The 12,610-nt window shown below is 39.5% G+C and overlaps 1 protein-coding gene across 1 annotated transcript in view; it reads right to left on the reverse strand.

Annotated features, from left to right (window-relative positions):
- Positions 1 to 12,610, reverse strand: part of PHLPP1 (PH domain and leucine rich repeat protein phosphatase 1) — a 136,241-nt gene that overhangs the window by 59,836 nt on the left and 63,795 nt on the right. Inside the window, exons 2-3 of the mRNA XM_015617996.1 lie at positions 3,728 to 3,924; positions 1,608 to 1,733 (exon numbers count right to left, since the gene is read on the reverse strand). Of these exons, the coding sequence (XP_015473482.1) occupies positions 1,608 to 1,733; positions 3,728 to 3,924 (323 nt within the window). The remainder of the gene's footprint in view (positions 1 to 1,607; positions 1,734 to 3,727; positions 3,925 to 12,610) is intronic.

Genomic DNA, 12,610 nt, shown 5'->3' on the forward strand with positions numbered 1-12,610 from the left:
TCCTCTAAGCATGTTTTACCAACTAAAAGAGTAGCACTGAGAGTTTCTTCACATCTGACAGTCTGAAAAGACACTTGAAACTATGTATTTTCTTTCTCCACTTACATAAAAATGGGAGGTTATGGTGAGTGCATGGGGATGTGTTCTCATGCTGGCTATCATCCCAATGCTGTTAGTCATTTGGGTGAACCAGAGAGAGAGAAGCACAGCATGGCACAGAACAAGCTTATGCTGCCAGTAACTCAGAGGGGCTTTCTGGCCATTTATCTCTAGCTCTGAAGTTCATTGTTTTCCACTGTTTTCCTCACTCATTAGATTTGCTTTTCATTTATCTGATGTCAAACCCTCTGGAGATGAAAGGACACTGCTGTCCTAGAGACAGCCCCAAAGTGGCAAGAACTCAAAAACCTGACACCCCATGCCTCACCATCTCATAAAACATACCTTGGGGATTTTTACCTTGAGGCTTAACAGACCTAAGCAGATATGCCAGAACAACTTCTTTAAAAAGAATTCTAAAACTTACTAGGAAAAAATCCCTAAAAGACATTTTAAATGATGCATGTGCCTGGAGGTGCATTAGTTACTGTTAGAAGAAAGTTAGATATATAATCAAACCTCTTAAAAAGCCAGAACCTAGGCTCTATCACTGGAAATCATCTGGATAATATATTATTGCAATCTAAAGACAAAAAAGATCTAGCGCTGAGTGTTTTTAAGCACTGCTACATAAAATTAAGTTACTTTTATATAGTAAAGAGCATTGATAGTCCCATCAAGTACAAAAAAAATGAACAGTTTAGGTCCAACTACAAAACCAAATAGATGCTGACAGCACACCAAAATAAGTCTATTGTAAAAAGTATGAGAAGTAGAGTGGTTCAAGATATATAAGGCTTTAGCAAAATACTGGCAGGGATTAGGTGATAAAACAGACAACTGCAAAAACACCTTTCAATGACAAAGTGGGACTGAAGAGTTAAATGAAATGATGCAGGCCCCAAATTCCTATAATTGTGTTCTAAGCCCAGTATAAAATTTGCTATACAAAGGTTTTAGTTAGTAACCTCTTTTCACTGACAGGAAATTATTTGCATATTACAAATAACCCAAAAATCAAATAGTTATTAAACTAGAGAGAGATTCAGCAACACTTCAAAGCAGGAAAAAAAATCCTTTATCCTAGCAACTTAATATCTAGGTTCTGTGTAAGGAATGAATTAAAAAAAATCCTGACACTATTTTATTAAAACACCAAAAGAAAGCTTTTTAACTGAAATGTTGACAGTTATATTTGTAATCCTTACTGTTATAATGATCTCAATAGATCCATTCAGCTAGCTAATAAGAAAATGGAAGAAGTTCAGTACACCACTTTGCTTACACAACCTCAGTAGAAAGAAGTCTTGGTGTAAATGCAGAATTCATCTTCCTATTGCCTGTTACCAAGAGCTCTCAAATTGAGTATTTCCACACAACACTTACAGCAGCAACAGCAGTTCTAGTCAATCAACCCAGAAGAGGGACAGTATTGCTTCATGGAGAAGACTGAACTGGGGGAAACTCTCCAAACATCCCATTCACACCAGAGTTAGCAGCATTCTCACCTTTGATGCTTGTCGCAGCCATCGCAGATATTCAGTGAAGTTATCAAAACAAATGTAGTAGGTCTGGCTTTGAGGTCCAGAGGAGCTAAATGCTAAACAGTGCTGGTGCTTTTTCACTTCTTCCACCTACAGCAGAGACACAAAACTGGGAGTCAACAAGAATAAAAACTCTCTTTGCAGAACTCCCCAAGGTAAAGTGTGCCCAAGAGGAGATGATCAAGTAGAGCTGGACTAGCCATCTCAAACACCCAAACTGGATCTTGGCTGACCAATACTCATGAAATCTACACGAGCAGGAATGAGAACTGAAGGAGGAGAGAACTAATGGAGAAAACCACCAAGAACATAAACATTTTAAAAGAAACTGAATACCATAAAAGGTTTGCCAATGAAACACATTTAAGACTGTTTTTATGCAACCTAAAAAAATACAGTTTATACTCCCTGGTTATTAAAAACAGGCTTAACAAAATGCTTCTCTTACAGCCCAATTAAATTCTTTGGCATTTCTCAACTTGCTAAAAAACACCCAGAATACATCATTCTGCTACCATACACGAGAAGTCCCACACAACTTATGGTCTCAATGCCTCAGTACAGCATTCTGGAAAGCCTTTGCAAACCAGGAAGTGCAGAGTATTTATGGGGATGAAGAAGAATATTTTTTGAGCAATAATTTAAAAAACACTTAGTTCTGTGCCAAGCACCCTCCTCCCAAGCTTTGTCAGCAGAAGCCCTCAGTACATTTTTCTGAGCTTAGTTATCCTTTTCTTTTAAAATTTGTTGTCAACTTTCTGCTCAACACAGTCTGCATGTTTTACATCACATAAGGCATTTCTGTGCAAAAGCTACTTAGAAATTCCACATTAAGCAATTAAAATGGTACTTTTAAATTAAAGTAAGTATATTGACATGAAAAGAATATTAATCTCAAGGAGAAGGCTGATGGGAACCTTAATCCTGCCCTTTCCAGGAACCTAAAACCAGGAATACAATTTACTCTCACAGTTCACACCCTGTTGCCAAAAGAGGACAATGTTTCTACTTCAGTATCTCCCTGGAAGAGCTGGAGAATCTTGTGAAGAAGCATAAAACAGGTAGGAAAAACAGCTCCTAGCAGGCAGAACTACTTTTCACACTGCTAGTATAGAATATTAATGAATCAACTCTATTCTGCATATATAATATTGTGAAGCTTGTTTCTTGCCAAATAATATTTTAGAATTACCAGTACATAAGGCAAAGAGGATTACTTAAGGTGTAAATTCATCCTCAAGATAATGATTCTCTTCCCATTACCTCAGCTAAATAAGACAATGATAGTTTTCTGAAACACTACTTAGGTTACAACAGTGTTGTAATCTTACTGTATTCACTACATTTTCATGGAAGAGTTAAGGTGGGAAGGGACCTCTAGAGGTCATCTGGTCCAACCTTCTGCTCAAGCAGGTCCACCTACAGCCAATTGCCCATGTCCAGGTGGCTTTTAAGTATCTCCAGGGGTGATGGATATGCCATCACTCATCTGGGTAACCTATGCCAGTGCTCAGTCACCATCACCATGGGAAAAAAATTTCTTTGTGTTCAGTCCAGGATTCCTGGATTTTAGATGTAATCTATCAGAAAAAAGTTTGGTTTCAGCTTCTCACAAGGAAAAATGTTTGCTGCCGTTAGCTTACAACAGACCACTACTCATACAATGCTGAATACTCAAAACTCCCCCAATGTTCAGAATAAGCCCATGCCCTTATTTATTGATTTTCAGAACTTAAGAATAACCCAGCATGGATAAAACCTGGATGAGAAGGAACAGCACAGATCATACACAGTAGATACGCACGTATCCTTTGGCTGTATGCTATTGCACATATAAACTCCTTAACACTGTACACAAGAAAATGACACTGATTGTGCATCCATTGCTTCTCTTTGTAGTTTTAATCCAAACATTCTAAATGGTTAAATATGACCAACCATAATCAAAAGTCATTTATATACTCTGAAAATCCCATTTACAGAAACAAGCTTTTGGAAGGTCAGAATCATCTTAATTGAATGCAATCTTCTCTTCATAAAAAGACACAGGTTAACCAAGCAAATAAAAAAATAAAATAACTTACTTTTCCACCAATTAAAGGGAGGACATGCATCTTTCCAGTCTGGCTTTCTTTTACTGATGAGACAATGAGGCATGTTCCACAAAGGATAGCTTGGCGTCTTGTCCATCTGTTGACTGGCAAATGTATTTTCCCTTTTCGAACATTGTACATTCCTGAGAGCTGAATCCGTTCGGAGCTGCCAGTGCTGTGGGGCTTTCCTGAAATAGAAACAAAAGCATCCACTTAATCACAGAAAATCTTCGCCTCTTTCACTCAAGTCATCCTGACACTTGATCAGCAAATTTTCAAGTTACAAACAGCAGCATGACAAATTAAATACAGCTTCAAAACCATGCAAGCAAGTAATTCAATATTAGCTTCAGTACAGTCTCCTTCCATAGGTAGAAGGATGTGACAGGTTGGTATCATGAGGAGCAGGTTACATTAAATAATCAGCAATAATCATAGAAGCACCAACTAATGGTATCAGCATTCTCTGTGGAACCTGAAAATCAAATGTTCATCTGCAACAAAAAGTATTTGGTTCCTGTTGAGCTCACATGGTGTGTGGTAACTGCAGAAGGGAGTGATGTAGTGCATGCTGACCCTTATCTTTGCATTTCCATGTCTCCTCTGGCTATCCTTCAGGTCATGGTTCAACCAGCTTCTAAAGCTTTCCAAAGAACACAGGTCCTATCTTCCCCAGCCCACACTGCTCAGCCCAAACCCCACAGCGGAGGCAGCACACTCAGCCATTATGTTAGCAGGTGCAACCTAGATGAAACCCCTCAAAGACCCTGCTTTAGTCTGAGTAGAGATTCGAAAAGAGTCAAGTTCTTTTGTCTGTATTACAATGAATTCACTATTTTCAGTAGTTCAGATTGTTAGCATAACTACCAATTAGACCAAATCTGTTAAACGACTTTAAAAGTCTACGATTCTACTAATCTAATCTACTACTAAGATTCTGCCCTATAGAAAACATTATGAGCAATGGCAAAACAAAGACAAGCATCTCTCACCTCTGCTCTTTCAGGATGTAAACGGGAGGCACAATTTACTCATTCTAATCTGATTTATCTACACCAAGTTACCCTATCAAATCCTAAACAGTCCAGCCCAGATCTGAGTCATCCAAATATATCTAAGTATTTTGCAAACAGAGACAAGAGCTAATCATGTTCAGGTTAAACCAGTTCAAATTTATGTAAGAACACCAGTGTTGGTGAACTTTGGGAGGGAGCTCCCCTGAATAAACAAACCAAAGGGCATGTTAATTCCAAGTAGCTTCCCCATCATGATAAAAGATAAATCACTAATTTTCCTGCACTAACGTTGACCAAAATTCTTAAACACAAGGAATGAATTAGGAGTTATTACTAGATCTCCAGAAAAGCGAAGAGTTGATTCTAACACCAATATTTCAGAGCTGTGCCTACTGATCTCAAGCAGTGACAAGTGCTGCACACTTATTTCCACTCACTATTATTCCTGCTTGCATGACAGCTCATTTGTCTCAATGAGTCTGCTCTTGCCTTCAAATTATCTACAGAAAGATAGAAGACACCTACCCCATGCCCAACCCACTGCCATTCTCTCACCCCTGCCTAGCCCATGCCAATTCTCATCCTTATCTTTAAAGGCAGCCTTTTTGAATCTTCCTGCCAATTTAATGAGCCAACACTTGGCATAGTTACCCTCAAGCCTTGCTCTGCTCTAATAAACACTAACATTTAGGCTACCAGTGTCTGCCAGTTTGGATCTGCAGGAATATCACTGTTGCTTGAAGCTGAAACATTGAAACTTTAATGCCCACAAGGTATTGCATCAAATTCAAAAACAGGTGCCCCAAGAAAGCCAGATCTGGGCAAGAAAGCAGCAGTTACACTGCCAAGCAAATTTGTATCCAACCACAGAAGCTGTGGATTAACTCTGCCTAACAGAGGGAAATGGGACACCCCTTCCATGCAAAGCCACAAGACAACTGATAGAGAATGCAAGTGAGTAAATTAGAGCAACTCAGCCTTAACAAACACAAAAGCTGAATAGAAGATTACATATGGAATATGAAACATTTAGTTCTTAAAGTAACTGAGTACAGAATGATGGGCTTCATGTCACAGAGCACTGAATAAAGAATTAACACACACTAACAACCGCATCTCTGCAACGGAGTAAAAAGCGCCTGGTAAATACTAACAGCACAACTGCATAAGGAATAGCTGTCAGAGATGTGTGCAGGTGCACCTCCAAAATTATGTTTTATCTTCCCAGGTCTGTTTTCTGACTGTGTGCTCTCTAACTTCTCAGGAAAAGCAGACCATGCTGCTGATAGAAACCCCTTAAAACTGCAAGGCATAATCTCAATCTCTTGGCAAGACAAGCTCATTTAGCATTTCAACATAACCAAATGCAACTTTCACGAACATTCAAGGGCAACATGGGTAAACCTGTGTCCTGAAAAACACGAAACCTCAGAAATTTTTCAGGAATATCGTGGATAGCAAGGATTACAAACTCTGGCTACAGTCCTGCAGCCAGGAGGCTTGGTAGGAAACACAACAGCATTCTGGAACAATAAAGTAGTAGCATTATCCCACCTAGTCCAGTGGTAAAATGAGTATCATACTAGGTACTCAGACTTCACAAAGGATACTGAAAAGTTAGTAGTGGAAAGAAAAATAAATTCAGATGCCTGAGAAATCTGTTTTCTAGGACCAGACTCTCTTGGACTAGGTACATGATATTAGGCACAGCTGGACCTAAAACTACTACTACTAACTCAAAAGAACCCTTCAAAGGATTTAAGGTGCTTTTCCCCAGCATGTACTATCCTTTGCTAAGTGAAAGCCAGAAGGTTCTTGATGAGAACATACAAAAATAAACACCAGACCTATGTCATTAAAGCGAATGGTTTCTCTCTTCCTATTCTTGTCTACTTCACGACATAACCAACCATCTGGTTGGACCAGATGATCTTCCAAGGTTCCTTCCAACCTGGGCTCTTCCATGATTCTGTAACTTGAAAAGCTCATGTTTAATATTGGATCACATGTTGTTGCCTGAGATGCAATCTGCTCACATATTCAGTTTTCCTCCTGCTTAAGGATTGTAATCATTGATATTTGATAAAACCCTGTGATACTATTATCATGCAAGTAGGGAAAAAAATGGGTCAAAGGGCACTGATTTTGGCTTATTTCGATTGTAAGCAGAGGTTAATCAGGAACATACCAACTAGTTGTAGAACTAAATTCCTAGATTCCTAAATCTGCCCGAGTATTTTTTGCAGGTAACTGTGAGCAAAAGCCTTTTGAAAAGTAGCAGCCTTGCCTACTGAAAAATAAGCTTGGATAGACTGAGCTTTAAAGAGCTCAGGTATTAGCTGCCAAGAGAGCATGAAAGCAGGAGAAGTTTAAATGGCAGTGAGCTGTGCCACAGCAGAAGTGGGATGGGGCTTGGAACGAGTGTGATGCGATCTAAGGCTGGCTGTTCCTCACTTCAGGGAGGAAAGCAGCAGGTGGCAGAGTCTCCTGTAAGAGGGCTCGTCCCTGACAGGCCGGGGAGTGGAGGACAAGGGAAAGGCTCAGAACGACACCTGCAGTTGTCTATGACCTGGAAAATAGTCAATTCAAAAGGCAAATGACCTTTTTTCTTACAAGGTACAGAAAGATGGGGAGCAATTTGGACCTTTAGGGTACAAATTAAACACCACAAATCACGGCATACCTACAGCATCACCACCAAAAACCTGTTGGTTTTGAGGTACCCTGCCTCAAACAGTACCAGTGGAAGCACTGCTTTCAGTAAAAGCATCAGCAGATCTGAAATCATGTTCCTTAATCTGTGTCACAGACCTCCCAGTCAAGACTTGGAAGGCTGCATGAAATTCACATACAGTTCAGTTTTAACTAACCCTGAAGAAAGCAAATGACTTTTCACAGGGGCCTGTGATATTATACCAAAGCCAACAGTTGTGCAGGTAAAATGGTAATGATGATCCTTTGCAACTTGAAACATAAATTTCAATCTTGCCAAAAACTTTAAATATAATTATTCCACTGATCAGAGTGAAGGCAAATAAGCCAGAACATCCAGAAGAGTCACATACCAGAAAATGTTTTTCAAACACTAAGCCCAACCAAAGCAGTTTGAGTATTTTAGCAAGAAACCATAAAAAGATTATTTTTCATTCCTGTCAGGTCTCCAAGACTACAGCAACTCCTAAGCACCTCCACAACAGGACTTTTGTTCTGTGCAAGTCATTAGAAGAGATGCCTCAAGGAATTATGAGCAGACCACTCATTTGGCTATCTTGATATTCATGGCTGAATTCCTCTCAGTTTTAACTCCTCCCAAGTCCTGGAGGGAAGCTAGCAGTATAAGGATAAAGAAAAGGATAAAGAAAAGCAAGAAATTTGATTGAAACAGCAGGACTGTCATTGGAACCACAGAACCTACCCTGATTCATAGTAAGGATGGGACAGGAGTTATCTTTCCACGATGTTAAAGAACTAAGATCTCACCACAGGCAGCCTGAGAGAGCTCCGAGTACACAATACACTGACATCCTGCCTGGTGCAGAGACATCAAACCTTATTAAATAAATACGCATAGCCACTTGCTTTGGATTCTGCAGTAAAGCTCTTTATCCCAATGCAATGGAAGGCATATGGAATAAATTACCATCAGAAGTTATAAAATACCAGCTCATTATGGGACATAAAAGTACTTAGGGAGAAAAAAACCCTCTCTTCAGCTATACGGCTGATTAAGTTGCAAGTACTTAGTATTCCCCCCTGTTAGAAAAGTACAGCCAATAAAGTCTGCCTCTAAAGAGCGACTTAAGACATTACCAAAATAAGAGCAGGGAAAAGTGTTGACATAAGAAACACGTTCACTTCTGTGCAGCAGGTCTTATTTTTATTACTAATATTGGTTTGATGGAATGAAAACTTAAAATTCCTCGTGACCTGCATGGTGCAGGCAGCCTGGCCAGCTGGAGAGACTGCCTGCCCTGAGCCATCTTGGGTATTTGCCAGCAGTAAGAGAGGCTTAAGTTATTATTCAGTAGGAATAGTGTCGAAGTTTGAGACTTTTCAGAAGTGACTGAATTAACTCTGAGTGCCTAATTTAGGGATGCACTTTTCCTGCTACAGCTGGGCAGCTACAGAGGTCAGCATCCTCCTCTGCATACTGTTTGGTATCCGGCCTGAGGCCAGCATTGCATCAGCCATACCACATCAGCTGTTCCTCGCAAGATGTCCCCAAGCCCTTTCAGACAAAACAGGCTGCATTAATTTCTTGCTTCTCTTTTTGACTGAGAGGCCTTAGGGACATCTCATGGTGAGTAGTTCAGCATGGAGAGCAGAGGAATGGCACGTAGGGGCCAGAGCTGTGACACGGCAGCTGCTGCTGGAGAGGATATGTAATCAAACCCACCCACGGCTTTCAGCAAGTCATTTCAGGAACAAGATATTTCACACACTAATATTCTGTGAGTATCAATTCTTGTATGCATTGGAGAAAAGGAACACACAAAAACCACCATTCCGTTCTGAAGATTTTGATGTCCCCATCTTCCACTTGGGAAAGCTGGGCTATTTCCTAGCTGGTGAGGGGAAGCCAGCAGGGTGGGTGGCAGCCTAAGTTCACACCCAGAGCACGATCCTCACCACCCCACTGAACCAAAACAAGAACACCTCATCCCACCTTGCCTGTGAACCTGCAAATCAAAGCTCAGCACTGGTCCTGCCTAAATATAAGTGCAGAGAGCCTTCAATCAGCTCAAAACACCGAAAGCCCTTGAGTGTATTTGCCCACCTTTTGCAAAACTATGCCACAATTGCTGTTGCTGAAACCTTACTGCCAGATCATTCTGCAGATTTCTACTTCTGCTCTGGCCTTTCATTAAATACAGATGAAGCTACTTCCTGCAATGTTTTTGAAGCTTTTCAGTCATGTAAGGCTGCTTCCCCTTTCATTCTTGTCAAACTAAGGACAGCAGTGATGACTTCAGGCAAGCCCCAGTGCAATGAGATGTATAAAAATAAAGCAGCAAGTTCGACTAAAAAAAAGAAAAGAAAAAAAAAAAGAAAAAAAAAAGGGTGGCAAAGGAAGAAAAAAAAAATACAAGTAAAACCTCAAACTGTTGTATTGCTCTCTTTTTTTATTTGAAACTTACAAAGAAAACCTACACATTTATTAGAAGTATTTTCTTCTTGTCCACACCGCCGTAATTTAGGAACAAAGGCACAGAATTAGCAGGTTTTATATTCAAGTAAGACCAAGGATCCAGCTCACAGTCCCTACGAGCAGGCTGCTTTTACTAAAGTAACAGACCAAGAATACATATTAAAGTTTCACCTGGCAAATCATTCCAAACTCAGCAACTGAATTTATGTACTCAAATCTACTTAGATTCTTGAAGATTCCTACAAGATTTAACACAAGGCCACAGATTGATTCTGTACTATTTGGTCAAGGAGGGACTTAGTCACCATTATACTGTTCTTAAGGGCATGTAACTATCAGCACAGTTCCATAGCTTCGTTATTATACTCCTCATTTTGCTGCACTCTGTATGAGTGCTGGGGGAACCTCTGAAGTAAAGTTTCCTTTGGGAATTAGCAGTTCAAGCCCTACTACTTGAAGGCTGTTACCTTTTCACCTCAGAAAGAAAAACAGACTCTAAATGATGGATTTTACTGAACTGTGCTAAACTCATCCTTTTCTTTAAGGAAACATTCACTGAGACAAAACTGGTAGAGTAGAACACAGACAAGCCTTTAGCCTTTGTGGAGTCATTCAAACATGTTTCTCCTACTTTACAGGAAGATCACCCTCAAAATTAAAAGCAAGCATTGCCACTACATGCTATGATACAATAAAACATAGTTAATAGTTTTATAGCCATAATCTTGCCTTCCACTTCAGAGTAAATCCTCACTGGAGGAAAGGTTTTTATGTATTTCATAATTCAGAAAATATCTCTCTTTCCCCACTGAGACAGAGTTCAGTCTTTGTTCACTTTATCATTCCCTTTATCTTGTTCTCAACAAGACTCACAGCCTTGACACAGGAGCCCTAAAACCATGGTATCAACACTTCAAAGGATATCACAGGCAATACGTAACAAAAATTACTTCTCTGAAAAGCTTTTCTATCAAGTGTCATGTATATCCGTGGAAGATGGCTGCAATACCTCTAATGTCAAAAACTAGGTATCAAAGTATATAGGCATATATAAGCAAAAGCTTCTGAAGAAAAAACTAACAGTGATTCAGCAGAATTCATTGAGGAGTCATTGTTAACCAGCACAACTCCTACACTAGGATGACCTAATAAAGGCAACAGGCTAAAGCAGGATATGCAGCAGTGGACAGGACACTATTTGCAATTAAAAGCAAGCACGAACATTGGAAATTCATCTGGATTACTATGTAGAGACAGCAAACACAAAGCCTTGGAATGCAATTGTTCTGATTGTAACAAGTGAACTCCAGATCTAGCTGCTACAAGGTTATTTTGACAGATTTTAAAGTTCCGTTTGTAAAAGCAAATGTCCATAAACATGGACTCACCTTCAACAAACTGAAAACCCACCTATTCTTAAACTCTTCACTCCATCTATCCCTACAGACTGCTCCTGCAGTTGAAACACGGGTCCTTCACATTCAAACTCTCAGACCTATGCATCCCCATTCACTTCACTTGTCTGCAAGAAATCCAAGCAAGTTACCATGCAGTCAGGGTTTTTTACTTCAGCAAAATAAAGGCACACTTGATATCCAAACTTCTGCTAGCATTAAAAATATAATGGAGATGCAGGCTGAATTCTGTTGTTTTGTTCTAATATCTCATTTTAAAGAAAGCTTATAAAACTGAGAGTCACCCGCTTTCCAGTAGCAAAACTCAATACCAACTCCTTTGGGAAAGAACCATATGTCACTTCTCCAAGGAGAAATAACTGAAATATCCTGAAAATGTACCATCAAGGAAAAAAATGTCATCTTCCTCCTGTACTTTAACAAAGTTGCAAAAAGCTGCAGTATCAGTCTAGAGGCTTCCAGGAAGTCTTATCTAAAACAGCTTTCCCATCTTGAACCTAAGATTCATTTAAGGAAGCTACTGACTAAGTTCTTTAGTGACACAATCTATCAAGTATTTTTGCTCAAAGTAAATTTAAAACAGAATTTATACTGGGAAGACTTGTGGTAAAATCTGGTCAAATTCCTTACATGCATTTCTTTAAAAGAATAGTTTAGCAACACATTTCAAGTCATCCCTTATTAAGATGACCTCAAAAAACTCCACTTTCAAGTTTTACAGTTGTATGCACTGATATTAAAGAGGTGAAAATGTAATAGATGGGGCCAAAAAAAAAAAGAAAGTCTTACAAACTCATCAGGTACTTGCCATGACTTCTAGGACAGCATGTACAGCTTCTCTAGGATGGGACCCAATGAATGCTCGTCTGATCTTTCCTCTTTCTTCCTAATTCAGCTAAATAAAATGCTGGAAATGCACTTTTTTCTGATGAAGTCATGCAAAAATTGGATTCTACTTGTTATACTCCCAATGCACAAGAAAGCCACAAACACAGTAAAATTCCTGGCATCCCAAAGGATACTTATCCTGTCTAAAGCAATTGCTGTATTGGCAAAAGCTCTGAGCTAACCAACTGTTTTAGGCAAAGCTTGAGTCTTGATGGAATTGAAGAGCAAAATTACACTGAAGTTAACAGCAGCTTTCAGGTTTTATCAGTGTTAGATGCTCAACATGAGGCATGGAAATGCAAGTTCAAAATAACCACTTGAACGCATACTCCTCTGAGAAGGAAGAATGACAGCCCCTGGCAGAATTTCATCTCTATGTCTTAGTACTACAACAGGAAGATAGGAA

This window comes from Parus major, chromosome 2, assembly GCF_001522545.3.
Source record: "Parus major isolate Abel chromosome 2, Parus_major1.1, whole genome shotgun sequence".
NCBI lineage: Eukaryota > Metazoa > Chordata > Aves > Passeriformes > Paridae > Parus > Parus major.